Here is a 22,115-nt window from a genome sequence, read left to right as displayed (position 1 = left end):
AAGATTCCTTACAAGGTGTTGGAAACAGGCTGGCTGTGTTTTGATTTATTGTGAGAGCTGATAACTTTCTAAGGTAGCAGAATATGTGCTTGACTTATATTTGTTCCATCTATTGAGTAGGATGGAGTAACTCTAAGGTTAATTTAGGCACACAACTAAGAAGAAAAAACTTGGCATGGACAAAATCTGTTATATCTGAAGTATAAAACACTTCATCAAAAGTGAGTAAAGGACAAAACATCAGAAGTTAAGTATTACAGTCTGAGGGCTGGCCACTCCTTACTCTATTGGGTAGTAACAAAGTTCTCAATAAAAACAAGAGCAGTCCAGCCTAGTGAGAACCTGATATCCAGAGTCAAAACTTGACCTGCAGAGTAACAGAGATGTGTCTGCTGCAAGAGAATTGGATTAGATGAACTGGACTAGATAAGTCTTCTTCAGACTTTATTTAAGTCAGCCAAAATCTCTGGGCTTCAATTTTGCTACAAATGTAGGAATAGCTATCTGATAATCAAGAAGTTCATAGAAATTACATCAAATTCTTGGGAAGTACAAAGTACTATGCGCATGTCTAGAAATAGTATTACTAGCTGCTGAGGTAAGAGAGTGGTTCACACAACCTGGTATCTAAGGAGGGGCTTTTACATATTTTCAAAGGCCTAATGGAATCCTTTTGTGTAGCTATATCAAAATGGTACAAGTTGATTTTGACTGGAGTAGTATAAATTTAGTATGACGACTTTGGGAAGCCCATGCTGTTCAGAGGTCCTGATTGATATAAAAGTCTTTTTTTAATGAGAAATGAAATGTGAATAATTGAATTAAATTAGTAAATGCAATTTTCCAATTAGGTAAAATATTTCATTTATTTATTTATTTATTTATTTATTTATTTATTTATTTATTTTTGGTACGTGCCCCTAGCGGGAACTGAACCCAGGACTCACTTGTCCACAGGCCGACGCTCCAACTGCTGAACCAAACCAGCCAGGGCTAGGTAAAATATTTTAAAAACGCAAAATATGTATGGAATAAAAAAAGAAAGTAATTGAGGTACACAATCTTTTATCTAAAAGTTGGAGACAGACATGTTTTTTTTTTTTTTTAACTTTTGTATGTTTTTAAAAAAATGATCTTTATGAGGGTCAATAGGTGAAAAAAGGGGGAACATCTATAAATCAGCCAACAATAAAGATTTAAAAAGAAGATATAAACTGTAAAAAAAATTTATCTTTTTTGTTGAATGTATAACAGATCTCCCTCCTTTTTCCCCCATTGACATCCTCCTCCCTGCTCCCACCCCTCCCTGCCTTCACCACACGGTTGTCTGTGCTATGCATATATGCATACAAGTTCTTTGGTTTATCTCTTTCTGTCCCCCTCTGAGGTTTGTCAGTCTGTTCCCTGCTTCCATGTCTCTGGATATATTTTGTTTGTCAGCATATTTTGTTCATTTACATTCCACATATAAGTGAGATCATGTGATACTTGTCGTTCTCTGACTAGCTTTTTTCACTTAGCATAATACTCTCCATGTCATCTTAAAGCATGTTTTTGAATTCAGAAAACATTTGGATTTTAGATATGTACTAAAATGCCTAACTCATATATTAATTAATTAAGGGGTGTTGGTCAAGACCCCACTGAAGAGACACACAGGGAAGCAGCTAAAATAAGGAGATGGAGAAACATGTCCCAAATGAAAGAAAAGAACAAAACTCTAGCAAAAGACCTAAACAAAATAGAGATAAGCACTCTAACAGATGCAGAATTCAGAACACAGGTTATAAGGTTGCTCAGGGAACTTGGTGAGACATATAAGGGACTTAGTGAGACCTTCAAGGAACTTAAGGAGACCTCTGAGAAACTTAGTGAGAACATCAACAACATAAAAAAGGGCCAGTCAGAAATGAAGGATGAACTAACTCAAATAAAGAGTAATTTACAGGGAATCAATAGTAGAGTAGGTAAAGCCAAAAAAGCAAACCATTGATTTGGAATATAAGGAAGCAGAAAACACCCAACTAGAACAGCAAAAAGAAAAAAGAATCCAAAAAAAATGAGGATAGTGTAAGGAGCCTCTGGGACAACTTTAAGCATGCCAACATTCACATCTTGGGGGTGCCAGAAGGAGAAGAGCGAGAACAAAAAATTGAAAATCTGTTTGAAATAATAAGGGCAGAAAACTTCCCTAACTTGGTGAAGGAAACAGACACACAAGTCCAGCAAGCACAGAGAATCCCAAACAAGTTGAATCCAAAGAGGTCCACACCAAGACACATCATCATCAAAATGCCAAAGGTTAAATACAAAGAGATAATCTTAAAAGCAGTGAGAGAAAAGCAGTTCGTTACCTTCAAAGGAGCTGCCATAAGACTGTCAGCTGATTTCTCAAAAGAAACTTTGCAGATCAGAAAGGAGTAGCAAGAGATATTCAAGGTGATGAAAAGCAGTGACCTACAACCAAGATTACTCTGTCCTGCAAAGTTATTATTTAGAATTGATGGCCATATCAAGAGTTTCCCAGACAAGAAAAAGCTAAAGGAATTCATCACCACCAAACCAGTATTGTATGAAATGTTGAAGGGTCTTCTTGAAGGCAAAGAAGAACAAAAATATGAACAATAAAATGGCAATTAATACATATCTATCAACAATTGAATCCACAAACAAAATGAGCAAGCAGAACAGAAACAGACTCATAGATACAGAAAACTTTTTGTTGCTTGCCAGATTGGTGAGGGCTGGGAGGGTGGGTGAAAAAGATGAAGGAATTAAAAAGTACAAATTGGTTGTTAAACTGATGAACCTTAAAGGGAAAGGGGGAGAGAGAGTAGGATGAGATAAACCAAAGAACTTCTATGCATATATGCACAACCAATGGACACCAACAATAGTGTGGGGAAGGCAGGAGGGGGCGGGAATGGGGAAGAGGGGGTCAATGGGGGAAAAAAGGGAGAAACATCTGTAATACATTCAACAATAAAGATGAATTTTAAAAAAAACACATTAATAGTATTACAATTAAATATGTGAATAGTTACACTGACTATTCAATGAGATTCTGAAACATCAAGAGGCCTTATGATAGTTCAGATTGGGTTTGTTAACAAATTAGTTTAATGTGAAGTTACAAGAACCTTACAAACCAGTTTTGGATTTCTGAATTTTGGCTAAAGGGTGCTCAATGCACCTGAACGAGTAACCAATTCTTGAGGAATTACCATGTGCCACCTCAGAGATGGCGCCATTGGCATCAATCTTCATAGACATCCTGTTAAAGTAGACATTGTCATTCATTATCTATAATTTGCGAATTAGGAAAGGGACACCAAGGCTCAGCCTGCTCAGTGGGTAGCCAGAGGCCACACTCATAAGTATGTGGCAGACCTGGAATTTGAACTCAGCTCCTTCTGGCTCCAAAGACAAAGGACAATATTGTTTTCTCACTGCTTGGTCAAGACCGCTGGTTATTGTGATTATCTGACCCTGTTGCCTGCATAAAAAAAAAAAAAAAAAAAAAAAATTAACAAATTAAAAAAATGCCAGTCCAGGGTGAGTAGCTCAGTTGGTTAGAGTGTCATTGCAATATTCCAAGGTTGCAGGTTTGATCCCCTGTCAGGGCATATACAAGAATCAATTAGTGAATGCATAAATAGGAGAACAATGGATCATTGTTTATCTCTCTCTTTCTCTCTCTCTCTGTCACTTTCTCTCTCCACCCCTCCCTCCCTCCCTTCTCTCCTTCTAAAATAAGTAAATAAATAAAATTTTAAAATGCTTTAAAAACTTAATTAAGATTTCTCTCCTCACTCTGTACAGTCTTTCTGAGAAAATTCATCCAATGACACTTTACAAACAAATGACATCCAGCTGGATCAATACCCCACTCCTGAGTATCACACTTAGACATTGGATTCACTGTTGGCCACCTCCATGTAATTATCTCACTTCCCAGTGAGCTCCAAATAGAACTAAGCATTTTTCTCCTCAACATTTGCCTTTTGGATGTCCCTATTCTACCATCTCAGTTACCCCTAAGCCGAGCTCCTCCCACCTCCTTCCCTCTCCAATTCTGTTAATTACTAAGTCCTGTGAAATGCAGCCAAAGAGCAGCACAGAGGAAGCTGCGGGCTCTCCAAGTGCAGTAAGTAATTTAATTTACCAATCACAGACCTTGTCATCGTTCCCAGACAGTATGTATAAAATGGAGGTTCTGACCAACTATGGACAGCCACAGCAGCCTGAAATCCCATCTACCTGCTCAATGACAAATTCCCAAATGGTAAACCTTATAATTTTACTTTGTATTTTTAGATTGATTTATGTGTTATAAAATCTATTTTCTGTGATCTCAAAATTACTTGTATATTCTCTATTCAGGTGGGCGTGTAGTGATAATACGTAACTAAGTAGATAACATGCTTTCTCATAACAACAACCTTTGCTCCAAAATTGTGCTGGAATGTTCATGAGGTAAAGTAACAATTGACTATTTTTGTTATTCCCATCTTTAGGTAAAAGGCCGAGCCTGAAGGTCCACATCAATACCACAAGTGACTCGATCCTCTTAAAGTTTCTGCGTCCAAATCCTAATGTAAAACTGGAAGGTTTTCTCCTGGGATATGGCAGCAACTTATCACCAAATCAGTACTTCCCTCTTCCCTCGGAAGGGAAATTCACTGAGGCTGTAGTCGGTAAGATGCTTGGAGTTCAGGCCTGGGAAGGAGAGGTAAAGGTAATGGGTGTTACATGATCCATAAATCTTGAAGGCAAGCACCATTTCTTCTACATCCTTAGCTGACTCAAATGCCAGAGTTACAAATCGTCTTCATAATTATTATCCATAGTGCAATTTCTTACATCAAAAAATATGCAATGTGGCGCCTCCTCCCCATCTTCCCAGGTGTGTTGCCTTTACTTTCCTCACTTCTAAGCTCCAAGGGCCCTTCCTTTGCCTCTATAAATTGTTTCCTAAGCCCATTTCTTCTACAAACTACTTCTACCTCTGTGATTTTCTAATAAGTGTTTTCTTATAGTTTGAAAAATTATATATATATATAATGCATATTCTGCATGTACTCCTGAAATAATCAACTTCATTGCCATTACACCTACAATCCCTGAGCACATAATTAAATTGCATAGGGGAAAAAATAAGCTGAAATGCCTGGTTTAAATCTTTGTAATATAGTCATATGGATTAATTTCCCCCACCCCCCGTGTCTACTTTCTTCTGGTGGAAAAATAACAACTATAGCTTTCTGGGAGTCTTTTCATGAGAAGCTACCTTTTTAAAAAATGTATTATAATTTGAAAATTTTATAGTATTTCAAATAAAAAGATTAGAGTTTTTTATGTATTATAAAGTTTAACATTTCTTTGAAAATGTTTATAATCACATCAAGATGTAATTTGGAGAATTACATTTTGGGCACCTTCAAGTCTTTTTCAGAAAAGTTATTTGCAAATAAGACCTTTTTAGAAAGTAAGTTTTTAAAAGCAAGATCATCTATTATGAATGCTTTCAAAGACTTCTCAACAGTCTGATTCATGTTTTGTTCCACTGCTAAGATTATTGTTAACGAGCCTTTCCATGAACTTTCGATATTTAACCCTGTAACTTTAACAACTATAGATCAGCTCTGGTAATTATTCATATATGCCCAGAATGTGAAGATGAATCTGTTTTGTCCTGCACCCGTTGCTTCTCATAGAGAAGTCTCAGGTATACTTTAGAATCTGGCAGGAGAGCATCATTGTTCATAACTATCTAGACTAGAGTTTACATAAGATAATCACTTTAAAGCAAACAAATTACAATTACCCAAAAATTAAGAACTAGAAACTTTGGACAAATGTAATGACACTAACCTTCACCATATGAACAATAAGAAATTTGTAGTTTCTCAAGTGTTCCACCACTGCATTCATTCCTCGCTATAAAAAGTGACTAGACACTGTATACTTAACTCCACAAAAACAGAAGCATATCTCCTGCTCCTTTATTTAATGAGCATTAGAAGTAACAATTTATGCCCTGGCCGGTTTGGCTCAGCGGTTAGAGCGTCCGCCTGCGGTCCTGAGAGACCCAGGTTCGGTTCCCGCTAAGGGCACGTACCTCGGTTGCAGTTTGTCCCCAGCCCTGGTGGGTCGTGCGGGTGGCAGCCGGTCAGTGTGTTCCTTTCACATCGATGTTTCTCTCTCTCTCTCTGTTCCTCTCTCTCTCCCACTCTACCTGAACGAAAAATGGAAAAATGTCCTCTTCTCGGGTGAGGATAAAAAAACAAAACAAAACAAAAAAAAACATTAAAAAGAAGTAACAATTTATTTGTGGTGGTTTACTAGTTCAATGATGAGGGATAATCAAATGGATTATGTACCCTTTTATTTCTTTACTATTGCTTTCATCCTTTAAAAAATTTAATTATGGGACTTCCGGTCAAGATGGCGGCATAGGTAAATGCGGTATCGCGTCCTCCCACAACCACATCAAAGTTACAACTACACTACAGAACAACCATCATTCAAAACCGCCTGAGATCAAGCTGATGGAAGTCCTACAACTACGGAATTAAAGCAGCAGCCACATCCAGACTGGTAGGAGGGGCGGAGGGACGAGGGGCAGCGGCAAGATGGGCTGGTCCCACACCCACGTGTGGCGGATAAACATCAGGAGGACACCTTGGCTGGGAAGATCCTCCCTGAGGACTGAGGTGTCACCGTCCCACACCAGGTGCCCCGCTCATGATTTCAGTGCCAGGAAGAGAAGTCCCCATAACTTCTGGCTGGAAAACCCAGCAGGAACTGAGGCTCAGGGAAGTTGAAGCGGCTGGAGCCCCAGGCAGCTCCTTAAAGGGCCCGCGCACAAACTTATCGGACTCTCTCCCTCTAAGCTCGGAGGGGAAGCAGCTTGAGGGGCACCAGAGACATACAGGGAAGAACTGAGCTGTTTGGCACTGGAGCAAGGGCTGGAGAGGGGGCTTTCTCGGGGACAAACGTGCTGTCAGAGGCCTTTGTTCCTTTGGTGAGCCCTTCCCTGAGGTGGCACACAGCCGCCATATCTGGGACTCCAGCAACCTGGCTCACACTGGTAGCCCCGCCCTGGTGACTCCCTGAGGCCTCGCCCCACCCAACTTTCAGGCCCACCCAAGCTGTTTCCACTTGCTTAACCACAGGATTGGCCTGTCTTGGATCCTGCTTCAGGTTTTTCCTAAATTCTTTTAAACGAGCAGCATCTGGTCTCAGCTAGCCCCATACCTCTCATTAAGTAATACACAGAAACAAACACACAGAGGCAGCCAAAATGAGGAGACAAAGAAACAGGTCTCAAATGAAAGAACAGAACAAAACCCCAAGAAAATAAGTAAAATGGAGATAAGCAACCTAACAGATGCTGAGTTCAAAATACTGCTTATAAGGATGCTCAATGAACTCAGTGAGAACCTCAGTGAACTTAGTGAGGGCCTCAAGAGCATAAAAAAGGGTCAGTCAGAATTCAAGGAGGCATTAACTGAAATAAAGAATAATTTACACAGATTCAATAGTAGAGTACGTAAATCCAAGAAGCAAACCACCGATTTGGAATATAAGGAAGCAAAAAACACCCAATCGGAACAGCAAAAAGAAAAAAGAATACAAAAAATGAGGATAGTGTAAGGAGCCTCTGGGACAACTTCAAGCGTGTCAACATTCCCATCTTGGGGGTGCCGGAAGGAGAAGAGAGAGAACAAGAAATCTAAAACCTGTTTGAAACAATAATGGCAGAAAACTTTCCTAATTTGGTGAAGGAAACAGACATACAATTCCAGGAAGCACAGACAGTCCCAAACAAGATGAACCCCAAGAGGCCCACACCAAGACACATCATCATCAAAATGCAAAAGGTTCAAGACAAAGAGAGAATCTTAAAAGCAGCAAGAGAAAGGCAGCTAGTTACCTACAAGGGAGTTCCCATAAGGCTGTCAGTTGATTTCTCAAAAGAAACTTTGCAGGCCAGAAGGGAGTGGCAAGAAATATTCAGAGTGATGAAAAGCAAGAACCTACAACCAAGATTACTGTATCCTGCAAAGCTGTCATTTAGAATCGATGGCCATATAAAGAGTTTCCCAGACAAGAAAAAGTTAAAGGAGTTTATCACCACCAAACCGTTATTATATGAAATGATGAAGGGTCTTTTTGAAGAAACAGATAAAATATATGAACAAACAAAATGGCAATGAATACATATCTATCAACAATGGAATCTACAAACAAAATGAACAGGTAGAACAGAAACAATCTCATAGATACAGAGAACATTTTGTTGGTTGACAGATGAGAGGGGGTTTGGGGGAATGGGTGAAAAAGGTGAAGTGAATAAGAAGTACAAATTGGTTGCTAGACTGACAAACCTCAAAGGAAAGGGGTTGGGGGGTGGGAAGAAATAAACCAAAGAACTTATATGCATAACCAATGGACACAGACAATAGTATGGGAAAAGGCAGGAGGGCGGCGGGAGTGGGGAGGAGGAGGTCAATGGGGGAAAAGTGAGGAACATCTGTAATACATTCTACATTCAACAATAAAGATTAAAAATAAAAAATTTATTTATGGAAAGTTCAAACCTAAGGGGAGAGAATATGATAATGACCCTCTTGTTTCATCATGCAACTTGAATACATATCACTTTTTTGCTAATCTGGTTCCATATATATATTTTTAATTTTATTATTATTATTTTTAATTTATTTATTTTTTATTGTTGAAAGTATTACAGATGTCTCTCTTTTTCCCCCCTCCTCCCTGCTCCCACCCCCTCCTAATTTCCCCAACCTAATGTCTGTTTCCATTGGTTGTGCATATATGCAGATAGGTTCTTTGGTTTATCTCTTCCCACCCTTCCCACTCTCCATTCCTCTGAGGTTTGTCAGTCTGTTCCTGGCTTCCATGACTCTGGATCTATTTTGATTGACAGCTTATTGTGTTCATGATGTTCTGTAAACAAGTGAGATCATGTGATATTTGTCTTTCTGACTGACTTATTTTGCTCGACCTAATACTTTCCAGGTCCCTCCATGTCATCTCAAATGATAAGAGATCTTTCTTTCTTACAGCTGCATAGTATTCCATGGTGTATATGTACCACAGCTTTTTATGCACTCATCTATTGAAGGACACTTGGGCTGTTTCCAGATCTTAGCTATTGGAAATAGTGCTGCTATGATCATGGGGGTACATATATTCTTCCTGATTGGTGTTTCAGGCTTCTTATTATATACTCCTAGAAGTGGGATCACTGGGTCAAAGGCAGTTCAATTTTAGTTTTTTGAGGAAACACCATATTGTTTTCCATAGTGGCTCCACCAGCCTGCATTCCCTTGGTGTTTGAGGATTTGTTGAAGACCGCCATTCTGGCAGGTGTGAGGTGATATTTCACAGTCATTTTAATTTGCATCTCTCTGATGATTAAAGAGCATTTTTCCATATGTCTCCTGGCCATTTGTATGTCCTGTTTGGAGAAATGTCTATTCCGTTCCTCTACCCATTTTTTTTTTTTAATCCTCACCCAAGGACATTTTTCCATTTTTTGTTCAGATAGAGTTGGGAGGAAGACAGAGAAAGAAACATTGATATGAAAGGGACACACCGAGTGGTTGCCACCCACACAACCCAACCAGGTCCGGGGACAAACTGCAACCGAGGTAAGTGCCCTTAGCAGGAACTGAACCCGGGTCTGTCAGGACCGCAGGCCAACGCTCTAACCGCTGAGCCAAACTGGCCAGGGCCCTCTACCCATTTTTTAAATGGATTGTTTGTCTTCCTTTTGTTGAGTAGTAGGATTACTCTATATATTTTGGATATTAACCCCTTATCCAATGTATCATTGGCAAATATGTTCTCCCAGAGAATGTGTTCCCTTTTCATTTTGATGTTGGTTTCTTTTGCAGTACAGAAACTTTTTAGTTTGATGTAGTCCAATTTATTAATTTTTTCCTTTGTTTCTCTTGCCCTAGGCAATGTATAAGTGAAAATTCCGCGATGTATGATACCTGAGCTTTTTCTTATGATACCTACATTTTCTTCTAGGATTTTTATGGTTTCACAAGTTATATTTAAGTATTTTATCCATTTTGAGTTTATCCTTGTGTATGGTGTAAGTTGGTGGTTTAGTTTCATAGTTTTGCATGTAGCTGCCCAATTTTTTCCAACACTAATTATTAAAGAGACTGTCTTATCTTTATTGTATCCTCTTGCCTCCTTTATTGAATACTAATTGTGCATACTATCTTGGGTTGGTTTCTGGGTTCTCTGTTCTGTTCCATTGATCTATATGCCTGTTCTTGTGCCAGTACCAGGCTGTTTTTATTACAATGGTTTTGTAGTATAACTTGTTATCTGGTATTCTGATCCCACTTACTTTGTTCTTTTTCAAGATTGCTGTGGCTATTTATGGTCTTTTTGGTCCCATATAAACTTTTGGAGTATTTGTTCTAGATCTGTGGAATGTGCTGTTGGTACTTTTTAAAGGATTGCATTGAATCTATAGATTGCTTTGGATAGTATGGACATTTTAATGATGTTGATTCTTCCAATCTATGAACATGGTATAGTTTACATTTTTTTATATGTTCCTCTATTTCTTTTTTCAAAGTCCTGTTGTTTTCTGAGAACAGGTCTTTTACCTCCTTGGTTAAGTTTATTCCTAGGTATCTTATTTTCACTGTTGCAATGATAACAGGGATTTTTCTTTTTAGTTTCCCTTTCTGAGTGCTCATTATTGGTGTATAAGAATGCCATTGATTTCTGGATGTTAATTTTGTATCCTGCTATTTTGCCAAATTTATTTATTAAATCCAGTAGATTTTTGATGGAGTCTTCAAAGTTTTTTATGTACAATATCATGTCATTTGTGAATGACATTTTTACTTCTTCCTTTCCAATTTGGATCCCTTTTATTTTTCCTCTTGTCTCATTACTGTGGCTAAGACTTCAACTATGTTGAATAAGAGTGGCAAAAGTGGGCATCCCTATCTTGTTCCTGTTCTTAAGGGAAATGCTTTTAGTTTCTTCCCAATGAGTATGGTGTTGGCTATAGGTTTTTCATATATGGCCTTTATTATGTTGAGATATGATCCCTCTATTCCCACATTGCTGAGCACTTTTATCAGAAATAGGTGCTAAATTTTGTAAAATTCTTTTTCAGCATCTATTGATATGATCATATAATTTTTATCTTTCATTTTGTTTATATGATGTATCACACTTATTGATTTGTGAATATTGTATCAGCCTTGCATTCCTGGGATGAATCCCAGTTGGTCATGGCAAATATTTTTTTGATGTATTGGAAGAATCAACATCATTAAAATACTATCCAAAGCAATCTATGGATTCAATGCAATCCTTTTTAAAGTACCAACAGCACATTTCAGAGATCTAGAACAAATACTCTAAAAGTTTATATGGGACCAAAAGGACCCCAAAGTTGGTCATGGTGAATATTTTTTTGATGTATTGCTGGATCCAATTTGCTAAATATTGGTTGAGGATTTTGGCATTTATGTTCATCAGGGATATTGGCCTGTAGTTTTCTTTCATTGTAGTGTCTTTATCTGGTTTTGAGATTAGGATTATGCTGGTCTCATAGAAAGAGGTTGGAAGACTTCCTTCCTCTTGACTTTTCTGGAATAGTTTGAGCAGAATGGGTGTTAGTTTTTCTTTGAATGTTCCGTGAAACTCCCCTGTGAAGCCTTCCACACCTGGGCTTTTGTTTGCTGGGGGTTTATTTATTGCAGCTTCAATACCTTAGTTGTATGATCTGTTCAAGTTTTCTGACTCTTCCTGGTTCAGTATTAGGAGACTGTGTGATTCTAGAAATTTATCCATTTCACCTATGTTGTTCAGTTTGTTGGCCTATAATTGTTCATAATATTTTCTAATACTCCTTTGTATTTCTGTGGTGTCATTGTTATTTCTCCTCTTTCATTTCTGATTTTGTTTATTTGGGTCTTCTCTCATTGTTTCTTGGTGAGTCTGGCTAAAGAAACAGCTTATTTATCTTTTGAAAAAACCAACTCTTTGTTTCATTGATATTTTGAATTGCGTTTTTAGTCTCTCTGTCGTTTATTTCTGCTCTGACCTTTACTATTTCTTTCCTTCTACTTGTTCTGGATTTTTTTTTTTTTTGTATTTACTTTCTAGTTCTTTAAATTATAGGGTTACATAGCCTACAATGTAGGTAGGCCTTTAATTCTCTGAACTTCCCTCTCAGGACTGCTTTTGCTGTGTCTCATAGATTTTGTGTTGTTGTGCGTTCATTTTCATTGATTTCCAAGAAGTTTTTTACTTCTTCCTTGATCTCCTTGGTAACCTATTCATTGTTTAATAACATACTGTTTAGCCTCCATGTGTTTGAATGTTTTTGAGTGTTTTTATTGTAATTAATTTTTAGTTTCATGCCATTGATCTGAGAAGATACTTGATATGATTTCAATCTTCTTGAACTTGTAGAGACTTAGTTTGAGTCCTGATATGTAGTCTATCTGTGAAAATGTCCCATATACACTTGAGAAGAATGTATATTCTGCAGCTTTGGGGTGAAATGTTCTGTAAATGTCAATTAAATCCAGCTGATCTAGTGCATTGTTTAGGGTCTCTGTTTCCTTGTTAATTTTTTGTCTAGAGGATCTATCCAGTGGTGTCAGAGGGGTGTTTAAGCCCCCTACTCTGATTATATTGCTGTCGATCTCTCCCTTGAAGTCTTCCAGAAGTTTTTTAATGTATTTTGGTGCTTCTATATTCAGTGCATATATGTTTACCAGAGTTATATCCTCTTGTTGAATTGATCCTTGTAATATTTATAGTGACCTACTTTGTCTCTTACTATGGCCCTCTTTTTCAAGTCTATTTGTCAAAGATGAGCATTGGTATACCAGCTGTTTTCTCATTTCCATTTGCCTAGAAATTTTTTTTTTCCATCCCTTCACTTTCATACTGTGTGTGTCTTTTGTTCTGAGATGGGTCCCTTGTAGACATCATATATATGGGTAATGTTTCTTATCCAATCAACTACCCTATGTGTTTTGCTTGAAGCATTTAAGCCATCTACATTTAAGATTATTATTGATAGGTACTTGTTTGTTGCCATTTTTATTCTTTATGCATATGTTCCTCTCTCTCTCTCTCTCTCTCTCTCTCTCTCTCTCTCTCTCTCTCTCTCTTTCTTTCTTCTTCTTACAACAGTCCTTTAGCATTTCTTGCAGTGCTGGTTTGGTGGTAGTAAATTCCTTTAGCCTTTTTTTTTTTGTCTGTGAAGCTCTTTATTTCACCTTCAATTTTGAATGATCGCCTTGCTGGATAGAGTAGTCTTGAATTCAGACCCTTGCTATACATTACTTGATATACTTCATTCCACTCCTTTCTGGCCTGAAGTGTTTCTGTTGAGAAATCAGCTGACAATCTAATAGGAGCTTCCTTGTAGGCAACTTTCTGTCTTTCACTGCCTTTAGGATTCTTTCTTTGTGTTTAATGTTTGCCATTTTAATTATGATATTTAGGTGTGGGTCTTTGGGGGCTCATCTGGATTGGGACTCTGTGTTTCTTGGACTTGTGTGACTTTTTCCTTCACCAAGTTAGGGAGGTTTTCTGTGATTATTTCTTCAAACAGGTTCTATATTTCTTTTTCTGATTCTTCTCCTTCTGGTACTCCTATGATGAGAATATTGTTATGTTTTACATTGTCCTAAAGCTCTCTTAAAGCCTCTTCCTGCTTTAAAAATTTTTTTCCATTTGCTACTCAATTGGGGTGAGTTTTTCTACCTTGTCTTCTAATTCACTGATTCAGTCTTCAGCTTCTTCTAATCTACTACTGAAGGTTTGGGGGTTTTTTTTAATCCTCACCTAAGGATACTTATCCATTTATCTTCAGATTGAGTGGGGAGAGACAGAGAAACATCGATGTGAGAGAGACACATAGATTGGTTGCTTCCCTCATGACCCTAACCAGGGCCGAGGACCGAACCACGACCAAGGTACATGCCTTTGACTGGAATTGAACCCATGACTTTTTGGTCTGTTGGCTGATGCTCTAACTGCTGAGTCAAACTGGCCAGGGCCCAAGGTATTTTTTATATTTGCTATGTCATTCTTCATTTCCACTTGATTTTTATTCATAGTTTCCACCTCTTTTTTTTTTTTTAATGCTGGTGTAGTTCTCATTGAGTTTTGTTTGAGCACCCTTAAAACCATTGTTTTGAATGCTTTAACTGACAAATTGCTTGCTTCTATTTCATGTAGTTCTTTTTCTGGTGATTCTTCCTTTTCTTTCATTTGGGGGTTGTTTCTTTGTCTCTCCATTTTATTAGTCTGGTAGTTTGGGGACAGGTGAGGCATGTTTAGCCATGCATGCAGGTGAGTGTGTATCAGATGAGACTGCTATGGCTCCTAGTCTTGGTGTGGTGGCCTTCTTGTGGGACTCAATAGAGTAGTCTCATTTATCTTCTGAGTTGGGTGCTCTAGGATAGACCATTGTGTGGGTCATGTGTGGGCTCTCCTGTTGAATTTGGATCTTGATTGCTGTTGTCCATTTGTGGGTGGGCTCAGTCCTTGGGGTTGTTAACTAGGAGTCACAACCCCAGCCCTGTTGACTGTGTTGCACCAACCTTTATATAGGTGTTGACAAGACAAAATAAAGCAACCAGACCAAACAAAAAGACCCCTTCCCCCCCCAAAAAAAATCCACTTCTACAATAATGGAAGTAACCATCTCAACAAAAAGATTGAAAGACACACAGACAATCAGAAAATCACTCACACCCATTCAAGGAACACTAGGAGTTGCAAAAACAAAAGAATTAGAAGAGGAAAAAGAAAATGAGGTAAAATAAAATTTAAGAAGGCCATGTACAACCAGACTAAAAAAAGAAAAAACATCAGCTTGAACAAAGACACAAGCCCCAGGCATACCAATATTATTAAAAGATCCGCAAACTGAAAACACACACACTCACACCCAAGCATACACAATGAACAATCCTAGAAGGCATAAGACAGAATGACTTAAAAGGGTTGGAGAAAAAAGTATATATGAAAGTAAAAACGGCAAGGCAATAGCTGAACAAACCAAAGAGTACCCTGAACAGTTACACCTTGAACATTAGCATCTACGTTGTAGAAGCACCAGCTTCAGTGAAAAGCTTAAAGGACAAATAACCAACCAGAAAACATATACACACACATACACAAAAAGAATACTAGAAAGCATGAGACCAAAAGGGTTAGGAGAGGGAAAAAAAAAAAAAAGTAATAATATGAAAGCAAAGAAGGCAGAGACCAGAAATAGGGTAAGTATAAAAAATAAAAGGTAGGAAATAATAACTGAAATAATAATGATAATTTTTGAAGGTAGTAATGCTAATTTGAATAAAATATAGAATAGGAATGTGGAAAATGGGAAAAGAGCCCTGGCTGGTTTGGCTCAGTGGTTAGAGCGTTGGCCTGCAGACGGGAGAGTCCCGGGTTCGGTTCCCACTAGGGGCATGTACCTTGGTTGTAGTTTGTCCCTGGCCCCGGTTGGAGTCGTGTGGATGGCAACCAGTCAATGTGTCTCTGTCACATCAATGTTTCTCTCTCCCCCCGCCCCCTCCTGCTCTATCTGAAGATAAATGCAAAAAATGTCCTCGGGTGAGGATAAAAAAAAAGAAGAAAAAGAAAATGGGAAAAGAAAAAAAGAGAAAAAGACGAATAAAAAAATAAAAACCCACACCATAACCACCACAATAACAGAAAAAAGAAAAAAAAAGAATTTGGATCTGCTCTTTATGGAGCTCACTTGATTTTTCTCTATAGGAGTTGGATCTGGTCCCTTGGGTGTGGGTCCTTGTCCTCTTGGGCAGATCTCTGGGTAGGTCAATGTGAATCACTGTCCCTACCATGTCCTTGGCCTCCTGGTCGAAGCCCTGCAGAGTGTGGTCCCAGGTGGTCCTATGAGCTGGGCGACCCTGCCCAGAGGCTGGGTCACCTTCAAGGCTAGCCACTTGAGTGTATTTGTTCTGGGCTGCTTTCTCTTCCTCCCACAGCACTGGGCTCTGTGGGGTATCAGGTCCAGTCGGGCGGTTTACTCAAATTTGTCCTGGGGTGGCCCCTACCGATTACAGGGAAGCAGCAGTGTCTCCCTCTTTTTCCAATGACTCAGTTCTGCCTGGGTTGCTGGCACCCTGCCCCACACAGGTGAGAACAGAAAAAAAGTATAATGAAAAGAAAGAAAAAACAAATGCTCTGCTTGGCTCTTTGATCTTTCAGCAAGGCCAGCTTGGACTGGGCAGGGCTCCACCTGGCCAGACGTTTGAGTGTTAGTCCCTGTCGCTGGGGTGCAGATTTCCTGCCCTGCACTGTTCGCTGTTCGCTGCTCCACAGGGCAGGGGTTCTACTCAGGCTCCCTCCCAGGCAGAGGTCCGACTCCCCAGCACTGTCAGGCACTGCCTCTGGGGTGCAGTTTCCTGCCCTGTGCTGATTGCTGTTCACTGTTCCGTAGGGCAGGGGTTTGCTCTCAGTCAGATATCTGATTCCCCAGTGTGTTAGGCACTGCTGCTGGGGTGCCAATCTGATCTTCAGCTCAGAGCTGTTCCCGGGGTAGGCGGCCTCCTCTTAGCTCAAGGTGGGGAGCAAAGGGGCTGCTCCCCTTCCCTTCTCTGCTGCTCTCCTTTGGGGATCTCTGCGTGGTGCTGAGTTTCCCTTTCCCAGGGGTGGAGCTGGCACTGCCTGCACCTTCCGTCTGTCTTCCAAGTCCCACCGCCTGCACAGTTGGGCGAGTTCTCTCACCTACTTTGCCATCTCCTCTCTCCTCTCCCCTTTCCACAGCCTCCTTGTTCACCGTATTTCTGGTCAGCTATTTTCAGGTGGTTTTTCAAGTTAAATGCTCTGTAGTTTAGCCTCTGGTCTGGCCCTGTGTTTGGAGCAAGCAGATCGGACTTCCTTAGGCTTCAGCCGTGTTGCCCCTTCCCCATGTATTCTCCACACACATTACATTACTTGAGTATTTTAAAGCATAATTGTGTTGAAGGACAAGGACTGGGCCAGGAGCAGGTCCGCCTCAGGCGGGCTGGTAGCGTGTTTTTGGCTTCATGCAGGAAAGATTTCCCAATACAAGTCAGGAAAGAAATGAGCCAAGGTAGGGTTTCTGTTAGCTCACTGGGAAGTCAGAGAAAAAGGGGGCCTTGGAAAAACATTCAAGGGGTTAGCCTGGGACGAGCTGCTGCTGCCCAAAGCTCCCCTGGTTACAAGTCTCACGTGGTCCCTTAGAGTTTAGGAGAAAAAGAGCAGAGATACAAGGCATGGGTGTGCTCTAGCAAGTGTACTGTGGGTCCTTTGTTTTGAGGCTTTTTATCTTTCTTTATCTGGTGGGAATCCTAGGGTAGGTCTCAGGGGAAGGTCTTAACAGAATATCTATTAGCTTTCCAGGTATGTGCTTCAGTATGTTGATTCATCAAAATGTGGGTATAGAGGGGTCAGGATTATTATCTGGTTAGTTTCATTTTCAAAGAATGTCACTGAAGAGGGACTGGGACCTAGGCTGGTCTGCCCCCAGATGGTCTGGCATGTGTAAACCATTTTCTCCTCAGTGTCCTTGATTAGGGTAGATGAAATCTTGTGATTCATTAGCTGGCTGTGGTTAGAGAGAAGATAAGATCTTGTGATTCATTAGCTGGCTGTAAACTGCTCAAACTATTTGGCTTTGTTTAGTTATTTTGTCTCAGTTTCCCTTATTCCAATTGTCAAGGAATTTCCTTAGCTTCTTACTATCCTGTTACAACTGGATATCATATTTTTAAATCTATGAACAATTCAGCATGCATTTCTAACAGATAAAAAATGTTTTTAATAATGCCATGCCTTTACCACATTGTAATAATAATTCTATAATATTTTCTACGTAGTCCATGTTTAAATGTCTCTGCTGATCTTAAAAATGCCTCTCACCTGGCCAGTGTGGCTCAGTGCATTGAGCATTGTCCCATGGACTGAGAGGTCCTGGTTGGATTCCCTGCCAGGGCACATGCCCAGTTTTCAGGCTCGATCCCCAGTAGGGGACGTGCAGGAGGCAACTGATGGATGTTTCTTTCTTACATTGATGTTTCTATCTTTCTTACTCTAAAAAAAAAAAAAAAAAATCAATAAAAATATATATTTTAAAAAGAATTAAAATAAAAGCCTAACTGCCTTCTTAGAGTTGTATTTTTTCCTTCCTTCCTTCCTTCCTTCCTTCCTTCCTTCCTTCCTTCCTTCCTTCCCTTCTTCTTTCCTCTTTTTCTCTTTCTTTCTTTCTTTCTTGCTCTCTTTATTTCTGTTTGAGTTAGGATCCAAACATTTGGTTGTTATGTCTCTTAAATTTCTTTTGTTCTATAACAATTCTCTGTCTCTTCCCTTTTTAAATGTCATTGATTTTCTGGAGAAATTGAGTTATACATCTGGTCCACATTCTATATTTAACTCTTTGCTTCCATTCCATATTGTTGAACCTGCTCCTCAACCTCTGTATTTCCTGTGAAAAGATATTTAGATTTGGATTCAGTTTTTTGGGGGAAGTAATACTTTATAGCTGGTACTATATATTTTCTAGCAACTCACAAAAGAGGTACATGATGGCTGATATCATACTTAGTGATGTTAAGACTACTTGGTGTGTCTAGGTGGTCTTAGTTTGATCTCTCTATTATAAAATTCACCATCAAATTTTGCCTAATGGTTTAGCATCTATTGATGATCATTGTCCAGATCCATTATATTAAACTGGGGTTGTAAAATGTCAATTTTACATTATAGATATAGTCTAGATGGAATCTAATATTATCATTTCTTCTGTATTGTTTAGCTGAAATTCTATAATAAAGAACTTTCATTTACTTTATTTTTCTTAATGTTTTAGAAAGGCAGGATAAATTCTCATTGCAATAAATTGGTGCCCTGCTAATCTCCATGGTGACTAATGATACTGTATATTTGTTTTATAATCAAGAATGTATTAATTTTTTCATATTTAATGGGTTTTAGTCATTATGTCACTTATGTAGCTCTTAGGATTCTTCTCATTTCTAGCTTTAATATGATTGGTTGTTCACCTTGGTTCACTATTAAGCTGTGAACTTATTGAAGTCAAAGTTTATGTCTTATCCTCTGATTATTTGTAGCAGAATGATTTACAATAAGTAGAGAGGTAATAACTACGTATTTGTGGCACTGAATTAAATAGACTCAAGTCGGTGTAAAGTAGTTAGCCTGGAGGAAGCCATGAGAGATTGTGTAATCTAGGCCCTTGTCATCAGGCAAGTACATATCTAAGCCATCCACAATGGATACAAATAAATAGATCACTATGTATCTTAAAGATCTCTAGGGACAAAGATTCCCAAACTTCTCCTGGAAGCATTTTCAGATAGTTTTTTAAGAACTCTTACCTCATCCTTTAGATCAATATGTTCTTCTTATTAATCTCCTCTGTCTTCTAGTAGTATTCTAGTGAAAGAAAAAAACATTCCTCTTACATATTTCCTTCTGCACCTTTCTTTATGCCAAGGAATCTGTGTGCTTCTGCTTTTGCTACTTGAAAATGGACTTGCATTTCCAGGTTAAATGTTATTCTTTGGTTACTCAGATTGATTATTTATTGTCTTTCTTAATTATTGTGTTTGTATTAATTGCATTTAATTGATTAGCAGCTATCTCCTAGTTTTCTATTGTTGCTGTAGTAAGTTACCAAACTTGGTGTCTTAAAATATCACAAACTTATTATCTTACAGTTCTTTAGATCAGTTTTGCTCAGCGGTTAGAGCATTGGCCTGCGGACCAGAGAGTCCTGCTAAGACCACGTACCTTGGTTGCAGTTTGTCTCCGGCCCTGGTTGGGGTCATGCAAGTGGCAACCAGTCAATGTGTCTCGCTCACATCGATGTTTCTCTCTCTCTTTTCCTTCTTCTCTCCCTCCTGCTCTATCTGAAAATAATTGCAAAAATGTCCTTGGGTGAGGATAAAAAAAAAAAAGTTCAATATGGGTCTCACTGGGCTAAAATCAAGGGATGGGCAGAGCTGAATTCCTTCTGGAGGCCCTGAAGGAAGAATGTCTCCTTGCTTTTTCCAGTATTCCTCTTCTACCTTCAAAACCAACGCCAGGGGTCAAGCAGTTCTACCACAGCACTCTGATCTCTTCTGCCTCCCCTTTCACTTTTTAAGGATCCTTGTGATTATACTGAGCCCACCTGGATAAGCCAGGGTGCTCTCCCTATTTTAAGGTCAGCCGATTAACATCTGCAATTCCTTAATTCCATCTGCAATCTTAATTCTCCTTTCATGCCACCAACCATATTCACAGGTTTTGGAGATTAGGGTATGAGCTATTATTCTGCCTGCCACAAACTGTATGTTTGAAATCAGTGTCTCGATTCTATTCCCTTTCTGCCACCAGTTTACTGGGGATCCTTCTCAATTCTATTCATCTGTAAAACAGTAATAAAGTCTGTTTTTCACAGATATGCTGTGGGCATATAAGTGAATTCATGGTTGTAAGTGACGAGTTGAAATCCCTTGAGTGCAATGTGCTATATAAGGGCAAATAATTTTTGTGGGTTTTTTAAATGGAAAAAAAAGCATCACTTATAGGCCCTCTTCATATTTTCTTCTGTGGTAGGATAGCAGTGTTTGTTCAGTTGTACTGAAGTATACCCATAGTAACTTATTCTCATTTTCAAAACAAATACAAAGTCCACTTCAACTGACACATTTCCCTTGCTTGGGGTGTGTAGATCCCACCATTGAAGTGAAAAGATTTTGATCATTCAGAAACATTCAAACTAGCATTTAATAATCTGTGGACTAGTACTCCTTCTAAATCATTTATAAGTATTTCTACATTTAATATTTATTTGTCTCTATCTAAATAGTATTAACAGAGGCATTTCCAAAAGTCACATGCTGCTGTTACATGCAAAACTAAAACGAACACAAAATATTTTCTTTTGCTATTTTAGAAAATAGGACTAATATGAAATGTCCGTAAAAAATTTTTTTTACTAATTAAAAATCTTTTACTAACATTTTAGTAGAGTAATTGGAGCAGTAGAAAAAGTAGTATATTCCAAGGTGACTATTAATAAATATTAATGGCTGTGAGAATCTTGCAATGATATGATACAACATGATTCTGCATGCATGCTCTCATTTCTGGTTTACACATCCAGTTTTTGCTTTTATGTACAGCTGTTGGTAATTTTAAAAGTATCCAATGAAGTAAAAACGAACATTTTTTTACTTTGAATCTTTGTAGTCACACGATGATGGTCTCTTGACATCTGAAAATACTTTAATCAATGTCACCTGGGAAGGAAAACATTCCAGTCCGTCAATTATGTAGGAGTTATTTTTGTATGTTTACTGCAAAAAAAAGCTTACATTTAAAAAAATCATATATATTATCACTACCATGAAGTCTAACTAAAGAATTTGTCTTCCCAGAAGGTGTTAGGACTCCAAAAGGATTTAAGAGGGCAGATCTCTGAACTCTCAGGTTCTCACAGCTGCTAACTCTTACACTCTCTACCCTAACAAAGCTCATGTCTCACACTCAGCCATAGGCCGCTCAGCCCCTCCCAGTCGCCCTCTTGCCTGTAGCCCCTACCATGGTCTCTGCGCTAGAGGAGAACATGGTACCAATAGCCCATAGACTCTCAGCACTGGACACAGCCTGGACCAGAGTGCTAACATCTGCATCCTAGGAGAGATCCACCTCTACCAGCAAGGCAGAGTGGTGTGGGGAAAGAATACCTGTGTACTTTTCAGTCACACAGCCCTGGGTTTCAATTCAACACAGCTGCTTACCATGGAGTAGTTCTGGGTAAGTCGTAACTTCTCTGGGTTTCATGTTTCTCGTGTATGAAATAGAACAATCTTTCAGGAGTGTTGTGAGAGCTATGTGTCAATTGTATAATGCAGCTAATATAAACCCTAGCGCTGAGGAGGAATGTCTTATACATTTTGTTAGTTATTATAATGAGCTGAATGGTCTTGGAGAATTGACCTCAACTCTCTGAGCTTTGCTTTTCTCCGTTGCTAATAACAAACGGGCAAAATCACCATTAAAGTCCTGGT

General features: G+C 38.9%; 1 protein-coding gene across 1 annotated transcript in view; it reads left to right on the top strand.

Moving 5' to 3' along the window:
• Positions 1-4,099: 4,099 nt before the first annotated feature.
• The window catches only part of LOC118616995 (ABI family member 3 binding protein), a 188,635-nt gene continuing 170,619 nt past the window's right edge, over positions 4,100-22,115 (top strand). Inside the window, exons 1-2 of the mRNA XM_036242520.1 lie at positions 4,100-4,196; positions 4,518-4,697. Coding sequence (XP_036098413.1) covers positions 4,100-4,196; positions 4,518-4,697 — 277 coding nt within the window. The remainder of the gene's footprint in view (positions 4,197-4,517; positions 4,698-22,115) is intronic.

The sequence above is a fragment of the Molossus molossus genome, unplaced genomic scaffold (genome assembly GCF_014108415.1).
Source record: "Molossus molossus isolate mMolMol1 unplaced genomic scaffold, mMolMol1.p scaffold_m16_p_5, whole genome shotgun sequence".
Lineage (NCBI taxonomy): Eukaryota > Metazoa > Chordata > Mammalia > Chiroptera > Molossidae > Molossus > Molossus molossus.
This window is presented reverse-complemented; position numbering and strand designations above follow the sequence as displayed.